The sequence below is a fragment of the Pristis pectinata genome, chromosome 38, assembly GCF_009764475.1.
Source record: "Pristis pectinata isolate sPriPec2 chromosome 38, sPriPec2.1.pri, whole genome shotgun sequence".
In the NCBI taxonomy this organism is placed as follows: domain Eukaryota; kingdom Metazoa; phylum Chordata; class Chondrichthyes; order Rhinopristiformes; family Pristidae; genus Pristis; species Pristis pectinata.
The window spans coordinates 7913089-7931417 of record NC_067441.1 but is presented as its reverse complement, the minus strand read 5'-3'; the positions used below and the strand labels follow the sequence as shown (position 1 = coordinate 7931417).

Sequence of the window (18329 nt, the reverse complement as noted above, 5' to 3'; positions counted from 1 at the left end):
CTGATTCTGACAGCAGCTGACCTCTGCTAGACTCACTGAGGCTGGGTGTGGACGCTGCCTCCTGTTCTGACAAACAGCTGGAACTTCTATAATCACTGTCATCACATTTTACAACACTAACTTGTGGCCCTTGGAGGTTGAGGTTATCGCTTATTGGGACAGATGGCCCCATAGGTGTGTTTTTAGTGGGCTTATCCTTACAGGGATGCTGTTCCATTGTCTAAACTGTCTTTTACATTTGCAGTTCATTTGTTTTGTCAAACTCGACCTGAATTGTTCGGTCTTTCCCCCATATTTTAAAGTTTCAGAAACAATAGCATAGCGGACTAGGTGACCGCTTCGCCGAGCACTGCGCTCCGTCCGCCGTGGCTGTCTGCAGCTCCTGGCTGCCGGCCATTTTAATTCCCCTCCCCATTCCCACACCGACCTGTCCGTCCTCGGCCTCCTCCACCGCCAGGGTGAAGCTAAACACAGACTGGAGGAACAGCCCCTCATTTTCCCCCCCGGGCAGTCTGCAACCCCACGGCATCTGAATTCTCCAGTTTCAGGCAACCTGCTCCCCCCTCCGGCCCTTTTCTCTCTCCTCCTGATCCACCCAGTCCCTCCTACACCCACCCCAGCCCCCATCACCCACACACTCCCCCCACTGTCCCCACTACTGTCCCCTCTCCCCCCCCACTGTCCCCCCCACTGTCCCCCCCCCCCCACTGTCCCCCCCCACTGTCCCCCCCACTGTCCCCACTACTGTCCCCCCTCCCCCCCCACTGTCCCCCCTACTGTTCCCCCCCCTCCCCCCCCACTGTCCCCACTACTGTTCCCCCCTCCCCCCACTGTCCCCACTACTGTCCCCCCTCTCCCCCCCACTGTCCCCCCTACTGTCCCCCCTCTCCCCCCCACTGTCCCCCCTACTGTCCCCCCTCTCCCCCCCACTGTCCCCACTACTGTCCCCCCTCTCCCCCCACTGTCCCCCCTACTGTCCCCCCTCCCCCCACTGTCCCCACTACTGTCCCCCCTCCCCCCACTGTCCCCACTACTGTCCCCCCTCCCCCCACTGTCCCCACTACTGTTCCCCCCACTGTCCCCCCCCACTGTCCCCACTACTGTCCCCCCTCCCCCCCACTGTCCCCACTACTGTCCCCCCTCCCCCCACTGTCCCCCCTCCCCCCACTGTCCCCCCTCCCCCCACTGTCCCCACTACTGTCCCCCCTCCCCCCACTGTCCCCACTACTGTCCCCCCTCCCCCCACTGTCCCCCCCAGTTCCTTCCTCCCTCCTCCCACTGTCTCCCCCCCCCACTGTCCCCACTACTGTTCCCTACTGTTCCCCCTCCCCCCCACTGTCCCCCCCCAGTTCCTCCCTCCCCCCACTGTCCCCACTAGTTCCCCATGCCCCCCCCCACTGTTCCCCCCCCCCCCCACTGTTCCCATCTTCCCTCCCCACCTCCCTTATTTGGTTCCATGCTCCACCTATCAGATCCCACCACCTGCAGCCCTCTGTCACCACCTATCACCACCCAGCCCCCGTCGCCACTCCCACCCACCCCTCCTCCATCTGCCCATCGCCCTCTCCTCACCTGGATCCACCCATCACCCACCAGCTCTTGCTCCAGCCCTTCCCCCTCACCCCTCTGTACCGGTTATCTCCTCTCTTATCTTTCAGTCCTGCTGAAGGGTCTCGACCCGAAATGTCGACTGTCCGTCTCCCCCCACAGGTGCTGCCCCACCTGCTGAGTTCCTCCGTTATCTAGCAGTTGGTGTAGCCCTGCTGAGAGTGGCCCTGGGTTAGTCCCACATTTCTTCAGCTCCTGGTGATGTTATCCTAAAGGGGATCCCTCTGCCACTGCACTGACCCCACTCACCTCCCCCAGCGCTTCCCCGTCCAACCTCACCCAAAGTGCTACAGTCAGCGCTGCATGTCCTCCAACAGTCATTTTCTGGTTCAAAACGATGGGCTGAACAGCCTTCGTCTGTGCTGCAATAACTCTGTGATTTTGTACGTCCCGTTGGGTGGGTCAGTTGACGAGCGGAAGCCTTGGTGTCCTGTCCCTTGCTGGCACCGGGCAGGGCGTTGAACCACACACTGCCCCAAGCTGCATCTGTGGCAAGAGAAACCAGTCAACATTGTGTCAGCAACCCTTCCTCGGCAGGCTCTCCCTTGACCTGAGATGTAAATTGGTGTCTCTTGCTACAGATGCTGCTTGACTGGCTGAATTCTTCTAGCACTTCTCATGGTTATCCCTGCCCTTCATCCAGGCCAGTGACTCTAATTCACCCTCTTGCTCTTTCTCCCTATCCAGCTGCTGATGTTCAAGAAGCCCTCCCCTGTGTCTTGTGAGTCCAGTGCCTGTCCCTGTGCTCAGATCCACTACAGACAGACTCAGAGGACGGAAGGAAAGGTAAGATCGTCAGGGAATTGCCGTACTATCTGCTGATCTGGCCAGTGAAGTACTTCTCAAGTTGAGTCGAGTTTACTGTCACATACACAAGTACATTAAGATTAAGATTTCTTTATTAGTCACATGTACATCGAAACACACAGTGAAATGCATCTTTTGCGTAGAGTGTTCTGGGGGCAGCCCGCAAGTGTCGCCATGCTTCCGGCGCCAACATAGCATTGCCCACAACTTCCTAACCCGTACGTCTTTGGAATGTGGGAGGAAACCGGAGCACCCGGAGGAAACGCACACAGACACGGGGAGAACGTACAAACTCCTTACAGACAGCGGCTGGAATTGAACCTGGGTCCCTGGCGGTGTAACCAAGTCCATTGTAGTGCAAAGTGGCTATACTAAGGTAGTGATTAGGGTTGTGCAGGTTGATTCAAGAACCGAGTGGTTGAAGGGAAGTAGCTGTTCCTGAACCTGGTGGTGTGGGGCTTCAGGCTTCTGTACCTCCTGCCCGATGGGAGCTGCGAGAAGATGGCACGGCCCAGATGGTGGGGATCTTTGATGATGGATGTTGCCTTCTTGAGGCAGTGCCTCCTGGAGATACTCCGGATGGTGGGGAGGGATGTGCCCGTGATATATTGGGCAAAGTCCACTACTCTCTGCAGCTTCTTACGTTCCTGCGCATTCGAATTGCCGTACCAGACCATGATGCAACCAGTCAGGATAGTTTCAACAGTACACCTGTAGAAGTTTGTTTAGAGTGCTCCGTGTCACATCGCATGAAGTGTCACTTAGCAAGATCCAGTGTAGAGCATTCTAATAACAATTACATGTTGCAGTGATGTAGGCTTTAGGATCTCAGTCCTATCAGTCCTATCATGGGCAGCTGAAGAGATTTGATCTATACTCTTTGGAGTTTGGAAGAATGAGAGGTGATCTTACTGACTTGTGACCATGGGAGGTGGAGGTTAATGCTTATTGAACAGATGGCTCCACAGGCGTGACTTTAGAGGGCCTGTCCTTATCCGGATCCTGTTCCATTCTTTAAACTGTCCTTCACAATTTGTTTTGATATACAAGGTCGTTAGGGGATGTGACAGGTTAGATGTTGAGGTGTTTCTGCCGGTGGGAGAGTCTGGAACAAGGGGATGTAGTTACAAGATTTTGGGGGTGGTCATTTATAGAGCATAGAACAGTACAGGCCCTTCGGCCCACGATGTCTGTGCTGACCATGATGCCAATTTAAACTAATCCCACCTGCCTGCACGTGGTCCATGTCCCTCCAGTCCCTGCCTGTTCACGTATTTGCTTAAATGCCCCATGAACTTTTTTTTATTGCATCTGCTTCCATCACCGTCCCTGGCAGCATGTGCCAGGCACCTACCACTGTACTTAAACAAAACCTGCCTCATAAAGCTCCTTTAAACTTTCCCCCTTTCACCTTAATCCTATGCCCGCTATTTTTTAAAAATTAAAAAAAAAATTTTATGTACAGCGTGGTAACAGGCCCTTCCGGCCCAACGAGTCTGCGCCGCCCATTTTAAACCCAAATTCACCTACCCGTACGTCTTTGGAATGTTGGAGGAAACCGGAGCACCCGGAGGAAACACACGCAGACACGGGGAGAACATACAAACTCCTTACAGACAGCAACTGGAATTGAACCCCGATCGCTGGCGCTGTAATAGTGTCGCGCTAACCGCTACGCTACCGTACCGCCCAAATTCAGATTCCCCCAGGGTGGAGATGTCAAATACTATTTAAATACTTTGACATCTCCACCCTGGGGGAAAAAGACTGTCTCTCTCATAATCTCATCAGTTTGACCCTCAGCCTCCGACCTCCAGGTTTGTCCAACCTCTCCTTCTAGTTAATACTAGGCAATATCCCAGTGAATCTCTTCTGCAACTTCTCCAAAGCCTTCACGTCCTTTCTGAAATGCTCAGGAATTTCTTCTCACAGAGGGGTTGAATCTCTGGAATTCTCGACACTGAAGGGTTGTGGCCACTGGATCACCGGGGCTGCTTAAAGAGGGAGGAGATAAACATTTGGCAGATCAGGGAACTGGCACAGGAGAGGAGTTGAGGCCTGGGGCAGATCAGCCATGATCGTATTGAATGGTGGAGCAGGCTCGAGGGGCGAAGTGGCCTACTCCTGCTTGGGATGGCCATCCTGTTCAATTCCACATCCCACTCCCGTACTGACACGTCTATCCATGGCCTCCTCTACTGCTGGAGGAGGCCATGGATAGACTGTTGAGGCCAGACACAGGTTGGAGGAACAACACCTCATATTTTGCCTCTGTAGTCTCCAGCCTGACGGCCTCAACATCGATTTCTCTAACTTCCGGTAACCCCTCCCCTCTTCTACCCCCCCCATCCCTTTTTTTTTGTCTTTGTCTTCCCTTATTCCTGAGGTCCCCTTCCCCCACCCTCATGACCTGCCCATCCTTTCCCCCACCCTCATGACCTATCTATTCCCCACCTCCTTCCCTTTATTGCCATGGTCCACTGCCTTCTTCAGCCCTTTGCCTCTTCTACCCATCACCTCTCAACTTCTAACTTCTTCCCCCCCTCCCCCACCCCCACCCTCCTACCTTCCCCCTCTCACCTGGACTCACCTATCCCCTGCCTACGAGCGCTCCTCCCCCTTCCCTGACCTTATTCCGGCTTCTGCTCTCTTCCTCTCCAGCCCTGATGTACGGTCTCGACCCGAAACGTCGACTGTTTCTTTCCCTCCGTAGATGCTGCCTGACCCGCTGAGTTCCTCCAGCGTTTTGTTTGTGTTGCTCCAGATTCTATTCCCTTTCTGTGCCAGGTGTTTATAGCTGGGGAGAACTGTGATTTTTTTTCTCTCTCTGTAAGGGTCGTTTAACCTTGTTCATCCACAGAAGAAGGTAAGTGGGGCCTCAGTTTAACATCTCGCCCGCAACAGCGCGGTATTGCACTGGAGGTCACGAAACTCATTCGCATCTCAGATCACTGGGATGTTGGTGGAACACAAGACCTGCTGCACAAGCGAGATATACAGTTAAAACAAAGTTACCGTTAACACCCAATAAATGTTTTAAAAAAATATAGGTTAACAGCAGAGCAACCTGAGGGTAATCTGGTTAACGTGGAAGGAGAGGGAGCGAGAAAGGTTTTGGCTGAGCGAGGGGATTGAGGGAAGGTGGGGGTGGGACGTTGGGCGCAGTGAATGACCGACCGTGTCCGCGTCCCTCCCCAGGGCACTCGGAGGAGATCCGGCACGAAGCGCAGCGCCGAGCTGGTGATCGAGCTCCAGGAGGCCCACGCGGACATTGACCTCGGCTTCCTGGACAGGGTGGACCTCCTGCTGCGGCTGTGGCCAACAGAAGAGAGGGTATTTCCGGCAGAGCAGGCCAGGCCTTCGGAGCCGACGCTGGTGAGTGGCGCACTCGAGCCGCCCGTGTGTTTGCGATTCTGTAGTATCTGCTCATCTGAGTCCACGTGGCCGTAATTGGTTTATTAATGTCACATGCACCCAGATACAGTGAAGAGCTTTCGTTTGCATGCCATCCAGACAGATCGTTCCATACGTAAGGTAGTACAAAAGGAACAAAAAGAAACAATGTGGAATATAGTGGTACAGTTACAGAGAGAGTGCAGTGCAGGTCGACAAAGTGCAAGGGCCACGATGGGGTAGACTGAGAGTTTGGAGCTCATCATATATACCAGGACGTTGCCTGGACTTGGGGAGTTACAAGGAGAGGTGGTGTAGACTAGGACTTTATTCCCTGGAATGTAGGAGATTGAGGGGTGACTTGATAGGGGTGTATAAGATCATGAGGGGCATAGACAGGGTGAAAGCACAGAGTCTTTTTTCTCCAGGGAGGGGGTGCTAAAAACAAGAGGGCAGAGGTTTAACATCAGAGGCGAGAGATTTATGAGGGACATCAGGGGCATCTTCTTCATGCAAAGGATATCATTATTAGTCACGTGTACATCGAGACACTCAGTGAAATGCATCTTTTGTGTCGTGTGTTCTGGGGGCAGCCCGCAAGTGTCGCCGCGCTTCCGGCACCAACATAGCACGCCCACAACTTCCTAACCTGTACGTCTTTGGAATGTGGGAGGAAACCAGAGCACCCGGAGGAAAGCCACACAGACATGGGGAGAACGTACAAAGTCCTTACAGACAGTAGCCGGAATCGAACCTGGGTCGCTGGCGCTGTAAAAGCGTTAGGCTAACCGTTACCGTACACTACCAGGGTGGTGCGTATTTGGAACAAGCCGCCAGAAATAGTGGTTGAAGCAGGCACATTAGCAACGTTTAAAAGCCGTCTGGATAAGTACATGGAGAGGAGAGGTTCCGAGGGCTGTGGGCCAAACGTGGGCAGATGGGACTAGTTCGCTGGGCAACACAGTCGGCACGGACGAGTTGGGCCGAAGGGCCTGTTACCCTGCTGTACGACTCTACAAAGAGATCCATTCAAGAGCCTTTTAACAGTGGTTAGAGAGGAGTGCTTTAACTGCTTAACCCTAGCCCTGCTGGAACAGAGTGTTCATGTCAGGTTCACACTGGGTGTCTATTCCGATAACGTTCAGGGCAGCGGGCTGTCGGGAGTTCCACCCGAGCCAGCTGCCACTCCCTCTTCTGAGGATATGTCCGTGCCCAGGTGACCCTGGAGAGGTCTGCTGGCCCTGTGGGAGCCTTCCTGGACCAGTGGGCATCCTGAACCAGGATTAATTTATTTAAATTTGAAAAATGAGGAAAATATTTGAATGAATTCATGTACACACAGGCAATCCCCTCCTTACAGAGGGGTTGTGTTCCTTGGAAACGGTCTGTATCACGATTATTCATAATGTGAACCTTGCCATCTGTGCATTGAAAAATATTAAATTTTGTTTTCATTTATTTTTTTCCCCACATAAATTTCTTAAGAGTGAATTTTTATTCCTTATCCCAGATTTTTTTGGTTGTGATTTGTGAATTCTGTCAGGGTGAATTTCCGTTACTCGAACTACTGTAACATGGGGGTTGCCTGTAGTGTAAATAAGTTAATAAACCTTTCCAAAACAAAAGGTCAGACACACAGTGAAGCTCCCTCTACACCGTCCCATCACATACTCCTGGGGTCAGACACAGAGTGAAGCTCCCTCTACACCGTCCCATCACACACTCACGAGGTCAGACGCAGAGTGAAGCTCCCTCTACACCGTCCCATCACATACTCCCGGGGTCAGACGCAGAGTGAAGCTCCCTCTACACCGTCCCATCACACACTCACGGGGTCAGACACAGAGTGAAGCTCCCCCTACACTGTCCCATCACACACTCCCGGGGTCAGACACAGAGTGAAGCTCCCTCTGCACTGTCCCATCCCACACTCTCAGGGTCAGACACAGAGTGAAGCTCCCTCTACGCTCTCACATCACACACTCTTAGGGTTAGACACAGAATGAAGTTTCCTCTACACTATGCCATCACGCACTCTCAGGGCAAGGACAGTACAGGTTAAACGCAGAGTAAAGCTCTCGTTATCCTATCACTGGGGATCAGTCCTCGGTAAGTGCCTCAAATTTGACAGTGAGACCAGACCAGCAGTTTGGTACTATACTGCTTGAATGAATATTGAAGTTGGGAAAGATGCTCCTGTATTCTTTAGCAGTAGGATGAATGGCCTGTACTTACCGTGAGGAGCTGGCTGCAGTGGAGTGTACTCGGCACCACTGGTTAGAACAGGCAGGGTACCCCTGAAGCTCAGCACTGGTCTGCAGCGGGCATTCTGCTCTGTGTGTCGTGGCCTGACCAGCTGAGTGACTGGACAAGCTCGAGTTGCCTTGTTTGTACACAGAATACAGTAAGGCAACTTCTCGGAACCCTGCGTGCAGCTCTGTAACTCTAGGCATGGTCTCCAAACACGCAGGATGTCTGTGGCTGATTTGTTGCTTCACTGGCTCGGAACCTGGAGTGCACCGCACGGAGAGACTGAGGGCCTGTTTGCACAACACCCTATGTGGCAATAGTACATCCTAACTTAGGGGTGTGGAGAGGGGCACAGGGCTGAGGGAAAGAGACCAAGGAAGTGGGCAAGTCTGTTGATAAGTGTATCCATAGTGTGTGTGTGTGTGTGTGTGTGTGTGTGTGCCTAAGACCTCGCTCTATCAAGACTAGTGCACAATAGCCATCCCACATTAAAAGAAATCACTGGCAGTCGTTGTTCTGCTTCCACCACTTACAGAGGCCTTCTGTGAGCTCCTGATGCAGGGACTTGACGTTCAAGTCAAGTCGAGTTTGTTGCCATGTGTACAAGTGCAGTGAGGGTCAGGTACAGTGAAAAACTCACTCGCAGCAGCAGCATCACAGGCACGTAGGTACAGACAACACACAGAACATAAATTATACAAGACAGGGGGGAAAAAGACTGCAAAAGCAAGACCCTAGTGCAAAAAAGACACAATCAGAGACAAGTCTACAGCAGTGCAAGAGGTGGTCTGTAGTGTTCTGTTGCTGAGGTGGGGTTAGTGTTGTGCAGGTCGGTTCAAGAACCTGATGGTTGTAGGAAAGTAGCTGTTCCTGAACCTGGTGGTGTGGGACTTCAGGCTTCTGTACCTCCTGCCCGCTGGGAGCTGCGAGAAGATGGCACGGCCCGGATGGTGGGGATCCTTGATGATGGACGCTGCCTTCTTGAGGCAGCGTCTCCTGTAGATGCTGTCGGTGGTGGGGAGGGCTGTGCCCGTGATGGACCGGGTTGTCTCCACTACTCTGCAGCCTCTTGTGTTCCTGTGCATGGGAATTACCGTACCAGTACTCATGTCCATCCTGAATGTTCCTTCACCACTTTGAGTGGTCATGGGCCAGAGATTCCCAGAAGTCAGTAGGGGTGTTTCCCAAACCTCAGCTAGTTTAGCCAATATCCTTCTAAACCTTACCTGTCCAAATGTCTTTTAAACACTGGAATTGTACCCGCCTCTACCACTTCCTCTGGCAGCTCGTTCCATACACCCATCACCCTCTGTGTGGTAAAACTTGCCCCTCAGGTCCTCTCTAAATCTTTCCCCTTCAATCTACATCCTCTAACCTTGGGAAAAGACTGTGACCGTCCACGTTACCTACACACCTCATGATTTTACATGCTTCTATAAAGTCACCTCTCAGCCACCTACGCTTCGGGGGAAAACCGTCACAGCCTGTCCAGTCTCTCCTTATAACTCAAGGCCTCCAGTCCCGGTAACATCCTCGTGAATCTTTTCTACACCCTTTACAGCTTAATGACGTCCTTCCTACTGCTGGCCAACCAGAACTGTGCACGATACTCCAAGTGTGGTCTCACTTGTACAGTTGCAATGTGATGTCCCAACTCCTGTACTCAATGCCCTGACCGATGAAGGCCAGCGTGCCGAATGCCACCTTCACCACCCTGTCTATCTGTGTCTCCACTCTCAGGGAACTATGTACCTGTACCCCAGGTCTCTCTGTTCTACGACACTCCCCAGGGCCCTACCAATTTCCATGGAGGGTCTTCCACAATCCTTCCTGGAACATGGTTAACTCAGTGAAGAGACAGACTGCAGATGCTGTAATCTGGAGCAAAAGATACTGCTGGAGTAACTCGGGGTCAGGCAGCTCCTGTGGAGGCAGAGGGATGGTTGACCTCTTGGGTGGAGACCTGCATCAGGGCTGAGAAGGTAGAGGGCAGAGTATAAAGAGGTGAGGGGGTGGGTTGAGACAGGGGCTGGTAGGTGATAGGTGGAATCAGGTGGGGTGGGAGATGATGGGCAGGTGGGGGGGGGGGGCGGTGGGATGTAGAGAGAGGCTGGTGGGTGACAGGTAGAAACATCCAGGATGCTAGGGAAGAAATTAAGTTGATGGAGCCAGGTGGGGAGGGGGAAGGTGGAGATGGAGGCTGGAAGGTGATGGTGAATCCTGACAAGGGAGGGACGATGGACAGATGGGGGAGGGAAATGAATCAGGCAGTGTGGTGAGGTGTGTGGCTGGACACGCAGGGACATGCTTAGAGTAAGCAGCCGGAGCTTGGGAATATTGGTAGGTGTGTGGCAGGTGCCAGGGATTGGGAACGTGGTTAGCTGTACAATTTTGTAGGGCCGACCACAGCCACAGTCGGCCAAGTATGTGACCCGACCTGAAGTATTGTGTTCAGTTTTAAAGTCAGAGTCGAGTTTATTGTCACATGCACAAGTCCATGTGTGCAGAGGTGCAATGAAAAACTTCCTTGCAGCAGCATCACAGGCACAGAGCATCAGATAAGCAGCATTCACAAGGAAAACAAATTAAACAAATTATACACAATTTTTACAAAGAACAAATAAAATAAGGTCAAGGTGTTGCTGTACTGAGGTAGTGATTAGGGTTTTGCCAGTTGGTTCAAGAACTGAATGGTTGAAGGGAAGTAGCTGTTCTTGAACCTGGTGGTGTGGGACTTCAGGCTTCTGTACCTCCTGCCCGATGGGAGCTGCGAGAAGATGGCACGGCCCGGATGGTGGGGATCATTGATGATGGATGTTGCCTTCTTGAGGCAGTGCCTCCTGTAGATATTCCCGATGGTGGGGAGGGATGTGCCCGTGATGTATTGGGCAGAGTCCACCGCTCTCTGCAGCTTCTTATGTTTCTGCGTATTGGAGTTACTGTTACCAGACCGTGATGCAACCAGTCAGGACACTTTCCAACAGTATATCTGTAGAAGTTTGTTAGAGTGTTCGGTGACAAGCCAAACGCCCTTAACCTTCTAAGAAAGTAAAGCCGCTGGCACGCCTTCCTTGTGATCCCAGCATCTGCAGTCTCTGGGGTCTTGGATCGATTTCTGGATATGGGAGCTGTGCTGGAAAACAGCGCCAAGGTACATCAGCCTCGAGAGGCCAAACCGCTGGCTCTTACTTCCTTTGCTCGTGTGTTCCAGATCTCTGGATTGTCCGCTGTCCGGGCCGAACCTCCTCCTGCCCAGGGGCACCCGACGGCTGTGCGGATCACGGCGCCCAAAGCCCACCTCCGGCTGCAGTTCCCCGTGCCCGACCTGCGCCCCGAGGCCGAGCGCAGGCCCTGGTTCCAGAAGGCCGTGAGGAAGGAGTCTCTGAGGTTGGAGTGCAAGGACCTGACTTTCAAGACCGATTTTGGAGCCAGCGTCGAGCCCTTCAAGTACGAGCTCAGCTTCAGCGACCTGCACGGTGAGTCTGCGCAGTTACATTTGTCCTTTCTCTGCCGTGTCTACGAAGCACTACTAACTGCTTGTTCACCTTGGGCGTTGAGGTCACCGACTGATTACGACCACCGCCTGCATTTATTGACGGTCCTTGACTCAAAGCACCGCAAACATCACAAGGATGTTGGGAGCAGGTGACCGCAAAGGAATAGGGGTTTGGGGCAATCAATCAGAGGAAAGAGGGGGATTATGAAGGGGACTGCAGGACTAGGCAGCTGCTGGCTTGGCTGTCGATGCTGTACGGAATGTCAGCCGCTGGAATCGGAAACCTCATTAAGCTGGTAAAACACTGCAGATGATATTTGCAGGTACAAAGTTGCAAAACAGGCATTGATCTCAAACTGTGTTCTGACAGGTATTTACGAAGACGGACTGAAACCTGGCATTTCATGCATTCGAGTCAACAAAGCAACCGATAAAGTTCCTGGTACAAAATATACGACTCCCAAGTAAGTCAATCGGGTGAATTGTAGAAAAAGTGCTGTGCAGATAAACATTCTGTAGTTAATTTTATTGATGGGGACAGTGTGGAGGGAGTTTACTCTGTCAATGACCCGCACTGGAGCCCCTGTGCTGCCCACTGGTCCCAGAAGCCCCCCCCACATTGTTCTCGTGGATACCGCGTGCTCCTTCTCCAGGGACACATGGGCGCAGACGTAACCCCGGAAGTGGGGCAGGCAGTTGTCTCAGCCAGAACTCTTGACTGCCCGCCGCGTAGACCCGTGAATAGCCACCTTGGCCAGGCCCAGGAGCAAACCGACCAGGAGATCCCCCAACCAATCCAACCCCCTCCGCACCGGGTGACCGAAGTCAGGAGCGTGGGGCTGAAGTGCAGCCAGAACTTTAGGAGCAGCCCCTTCAAATACTCGGAGGCTGCAACCTCTCAAACTCCATATGTACATAATAGTCTTCTCCTGGCCACAGAAATGACAGGAGGCTGGGGAGTAAACTGACAAGAACCTGTGCAACACTTTCCACCCAAGGTCCCCAGTGTAAAGAGGGGCTATTCCTGCCATGGGGGTGTGTGTGTGTGTGACAGGACAGCGTAGAGGGAGCTTTACTCTGAAAACCCCATGTTATCCCTGCCATGGGAGTGAGCTTTAGTTAGTCTATGAGTAACTCGTGCTGTCCCTGCCCTGGGAGTGTGTGATGGGACAGTGTGGAGAAAGCTCAACTTTGTGAGTTATGCATTTGTTTGAAGGATAGTTTGATTTTGTACAAACGTATTTACCAGCTTGTTGTTACACACCATCACGTGTGAGAGATGGTAGCTGACTGAACTGCAATGTTTGCGAGACCAGCTCCCAGTGCAAGGTGTACAACTTCGGTCTTGCGGGGTGTTGTCTGTGCCACAGTAGCCCTGGAGATAAAATGTCAGGGAAGAGGAAGTGCCCTCTGGTTGGATAAGAGAGATAAGATATCTTTATTAGTCACATGTACATCGAAATGCATCTTTTGCGTAGAGTGTTCTGGGGGCAGCCCGCAAGTGTCGCCACGCTTCTGGCACCAACATAGCACGCCCACAACTTCCTACTTGTAGTCTTTGGAATGTGGGAGGAAACCCACACAGACACGAGGAGAATGTAAAAACTCCTTACAGACAGCAGCCGGAACCGAACCTGGGTCGCTGGCACTGTAATAGTGTTACGCTAACTGCTACACTACCGTGCCAGCACGTTTCCGGAAGTGACAGCCAGGCCTGGCTCTGAAGGTGAAGTGGTCAAATAGCAGAACCCTCCCAATTCCCTGGGCTAACTGCATGCAATCCATCACCAGCTGGTACTGATAGAAACTTTTGGGGGCAGGGTGGGGAGCAGTGTCTGCTAACTACACTACCAGACGACTGTCATCTGAGTGCTGTTGTTCTTCTGATGGGGCAGGATAGTACTGACTGTGAATCCAGACTACAGCGGCTCCCAGTGGGACCTGTTCGTGGGAAAGGCCGAGGAACTCGACACCTCTACAGTGGAAAGCCCCTGTGAGCTGAAGCAGCCTGAGCCCTCTCCATTCTCGTCTAAACGCACCATGTACGAAACAGAGGAGGTGAGGTCTTGCTTTAGCCAGCCACATCACTGGTTCACGTTGGCTGTCTGTAATTGTTGAGCTTCGTCTCCCCCACACCGCTAATCACTGAACAGATTCAAGCCAGCCGTCATTTACGTCCGGGTGCTATGCTTTCCGCAGCTATGCATAGTCTGGCCCTGGGCTGCGGATTGTACAGCACAAAAACTATTCACTTCACACCAATTGGTATTGGTTTATTATTGTCACTTGTACTGAGGTACAGTGAAAAACTTGTCTTACAAACCGATCGTACAGGTCAATTCATTACATAGTGCAGTTACATTGAGTTAGTACAGAGTGCATTGAGGTAGTACAGGTAAAAACAATAACAGTACAGAGTAAAGTATCACAGCTACAGAGAAAGTGCAGCGCAATAAGGTGCAAGGTCACAACAAGGTAGATCGTGAGGTCAGAGTCCATCTCATCGTATAAGGGAACCCTTCAATAGTCTTATCACAGTGGGGTAGAAGCTGTCCTTAAGTCTGGTGGTACGTGCCCTCAGGGTCCTGTATCTTCTACCCAATGGAAGAGGAGAGAAGAGAGAATGACCTGGGTGGGTGGGGTCTTTGATTATGCTGGCTGCTTCAGCGAGTCCAAGGAGGGGAGGCTGGTGTCCGTGATGCGCTGGGCTGTGTCCACAACTCTCTGCAGTTTCTTGCTCAACCTAGTCATTAAACCCAGAGACAAGGGCAGTGCTTTTGTAGTCTGGTGGACTGACCTCTACCTTGCAGAGGCCAGTCAACAGCTCTTGACTATCTCCTCATTACCAGCCCCTGGTCCACGACTCCACCAGTGAACACTAGGCCGCTATCTCCCGCATTGTTACAGATCCCATCAGATCGGGAGATCTCCCCTCCACGGACTCCAAACTGCCCATCACTTTTCACCCCTCCTCAGTCCACCAATCACCTGGGACAGGAGCGGCTCTTGTCCTGCCACTCACTCCCTTGCCGCGCTGCCCCCCCCCCCGTTATACTGGCCATCTCCCCTCTCCACTATCAGTCCTGGTGCAGGGTTTTGACCCAAAATGTCAACAATTCCTCCCCCCCCCCCCCCCCCCCCCCCAACAATTACTGCTCAACCCACTGAGTTCCTCCAGCAGATTGTTTGTTGCTCCAGATTCCAGTGTCTGCAGTCTCCTGTCTCCCTCAGCCCATCACATCCATCTGGATGTATTTAATTTATTGTCCCATATAAACATCCAGTAGTCTGGAAAGCCTACCATTCTGGTATCCCCAAAGTGTGCTGGATTATCAGAGTTTTATTGCAGTAACAAGGCTTCCCTACTTCAGTACTCCACTTGCAGTGTTTGAGCCAACAAGTTGAGGTGTTGGATGGTTTGTGGCTGATCCCTGCTGTTGCCTGGTGTCCAGATATGTGCAGGTGTTGGGAGCCTGACACACATGCAATTCCATCCCTGCCACTGAGTTTTCATTTAGAGAGTCATATACAGCAGGGAAGACAGGCCCTTCAGCCCAAATAGTCCATGTCAACCAAGGTGCCCACCTCGCCTGGTCTCATTTGCCTGCGTTTGGTGTTGCTGTAGCCTGGTTTCCAGTCCTGCTGAGATTAGAATCAGAGCAATACAGCCCAACCAGTCCATGGTGCCCACCCAACTAGTCCCAATTTCCTATGTTCAGCCCATGTCCCTCCAAGCCCCTCCCCTCCATGTACCTATCCAAGTGCTTCTTAAATGGTACTGTTGTACCTACCTCACCCACTTCCTCTGGCAGCTCGTTCCATATACTCACCACCCTCTGCGTGGAAAAGTTGCCCCTCAGGGTCCCTTTTAAATCTTTCCCCTCTCAACCTAAATCTATTCCCCCTAGTTTTGGACTCCCCTACCCTGGGGAAAAGACTGTTACCGTCCACCTTACCTTTGCATCATGATTTTAACATTTCTATAAGGTCGCCCCTCATTCTCCTACATTCCAGGGAATAAAGACCTCACCTGGCCAACTTCTCCGTGTAACTCAGGCCCTCTGGTCCTGGCAACATCCTCGTAAATCTTCTCTGCACTCTTTCCAGTGTAACCACATCTTTCCTATAACAGGGCGACCAAAACTGTACACAGTGCTCCGTGTGCGGCCTCACCAACGACTTGTACAACTGCAACAATGTCCTAACTCCTATCCTCAGTGCCATGACTGAGGGAGGTCAGTGTGCCAAATGCCTTTCTCACCACCTTGTCTACCTGTGACGCCACTTTCAACGAACTATGCACTTGTACTCCTAAGTCCCTCTGTTCCATTACACTCCCTTGTGCTCTGCCATTCATTGAAGTCCTACGTTGGTTTGACTTTCCAAAATGTGTCACCTCACACTTATCTGTATTGAAATCCATTTGCCACACCTCGGCCCACTTCCCTCACTGATCAAGATCCCCTGTAATCTGCGTTAACTTTCTTCACTATCAACAACACCTAATTTCGTGTCATCTGCAAATTTACTGATCAAGCCTCGTGCATTCACATCAAAATTATTTGTATAAATAATGAACGACAAGGGTCCCAACGCTGACCTGTGGCACACCACTAGTCACTGGCCTCCATTCCGAGAAACAGCCTTCGACCATCACCCTCTGCTTCCTACCTGAGCCAATTTGGTATTGGTTTATTATTGTCACTTGTACCGAGCTACAGTGAAAAACTTGTCTTGCGTACGGATCGTGCAGGTCAATTCATTCCACAGTGCAGTTACATTGAGTCAGTACAGAGTGCATTGAGGTAGTACAGGTAAAAACAATAACAGTGCAGAGTAAAGTGTCACAGCGAGAGAGAAGGTGCAGTGCAATAAGGTGCAAGGTCACAACGAGGCAGAGTCCATCTCATTGTAAAACACACACACGGTGCCAGAGGTCAGGATCAAACCAGAGTCCCTGGGGCTGTGGGGTAGCAGCTCTACTGGCTGCACCACTGCGCTTTCCTCATTTTGAATCCACCTAACTAGCTCTTCTTGAATTCCATGGAACCTAACCTTCCAGCCCAGCATACCTTTTCAAAGGCCTTGCTCAAGTCCTATTAGACAACATTCATTGCCCTACCCTCATTTATCTTTTTGGTCACCTCTTCAAAAAAAAACTAAGATTCATCAAGCACGACTTTCCATGCACAAAGCTATGCTGACTCCGCTGATCAGACTCTTTCTAAATGCTGGTTGATCCTGTCCCTTCCCCACTACAGGCCAGTCAGCCTGACATCAGTAGTTCCCTAGCTTGTCCTTGCTGCCCTTCTTAAACAGAAGATTAGCCACCTTCCAGTCTTTGGGAACTTCACCAGTGGCCAATGATGAAGCAATCTTCTCCGCAAGGGTCTCCGCAATTTCTTCTCTAACCTCCCACAAAGTCCGAGGATGCACTCAGTCAGGCCCTGGGGATTTATCCTCCTTAATGTGCTGCAAGGTTGCAAATACCTCCTCCCCGGTAATATGAATTTCCTCCAAAACATCTCCACTAGTTTCCCTCAGCTCTCGAGGGACTGTGACTTTCTTTTCAGTAAATAGCAAGGAGAAATGTGTTAAAAATCTCACCCATCTCCTGCAGCTCGAGACGTAGGCAGTCCTGCTGATCTCCAAGGGGACCTACTCCAATCCTTTTCATCTATAGAGCCTCTTGGGATTTTCCTTAACCTTCCCTGCCAGATCCATCTCATACCCTCTTTGCCCTTCTGATTTCCCTCAAGAGTATTCTTAAAGGGACATTTAAGAGGCTCTTAGATAGACACATGAAAGATAGAAAAACAGGGGCTCTGTGGGAGGGAAGGGTTAGGTAGATCTTAGAACAGGATAAAATGTCAGCACAACATCGTGGGCCGAAGGGCCTGTACTGTGCTGTACTGTTCTATGTTCCATGTTAATCTTTTTAGAGTCATCAAGGGATTCACTTGCCCCCGACCTCCTAAACCCTAAGCTTCTTTCTCTTTCTTGACCAGAACCTCAATATCCCTCGTCAGCCAAGGTTCCCCAAGCTTACCAGATTTATCCTTCACCCTAACAGGAACATGCTGCCCCTGGACTCTTGATATCACACTCTTAAAAGCCTCCCACTTGCCATTCATTCCTTTCCTTTCAAACGGGCTCACCCAATCAACTTCTGCTAGAGCCTGCCGAGTTCTCCCAAAATTAGCCCTGCTCCAGTTTAGGACTCGAACCTGTGGGCCTGTCCTATCCTTTTCCATCTCTATCTTAAAACTATTAGAATTATGGCCACTAGAGCCAGAATGCTCCCTGACCTGCTACTTCCGTTACCTGCCCTACCTCGTTCCCCAAGAGGAGTTCCAGTCTTGCACCCTCCTGAGTAGGGTCCTCTATATACTAACTCAGGAAACTTTGCTGGACACATTTCACAAATTCCATCCCGTCGGGGCCCTTAACACTGGATGCTCCAGTCAATACTGGAGAAATTAAAATTCCCACTAATACAACACTATTATTCGTACAACTACGGGTTATTTCTCTGCATACCGGCTCCTCAAGTAGTTTCAGCTGACTAATGGGGGGGAAAAGTCGTCAAGAGTGACCATCCCCTTTCTGTTTCTAAGTTCTACCCATATGGCCTCACTGGATGATCCCCCAAGAATGTCATCCAAGTACTGCTGTTACCTCCTCCCTTATCAAAAAGGCAACACCCCTCTCCTCATCTACCTGTACCTCTGTCACACCTGTAGCATCTGTATCCTGGAACACTGGGCTGCCAGTC

At 51.6% G+C, this 18329-nt stretch overlaps 1 protein-coding gene across 1 annotated transcript in view; it reads left to right on the top strand.

Annotated features, from left to right (window-relative positions):
* The window catches only part of LOC127586934 (autophagy-related protein 2 homolog A-like), a 180832-nt gene that overhangs the window by 58220 nt on the left and 104283 nt on the right, over nt 1-18329 (top strand). Inside the window, 5 exon segments of the mRNA XM_052044963.1 lie at nt 2296-2394; nt 5614-5790; nt 11270-11534; nt 11925-12018; nt 13450-13612. Coding sequence (XP_051900923.1) covers nt 2296-2394; nt 5614-5790; nt 11270-11534; nt 11925-12018; nt 13450-13612 — 798 coding nt within the window.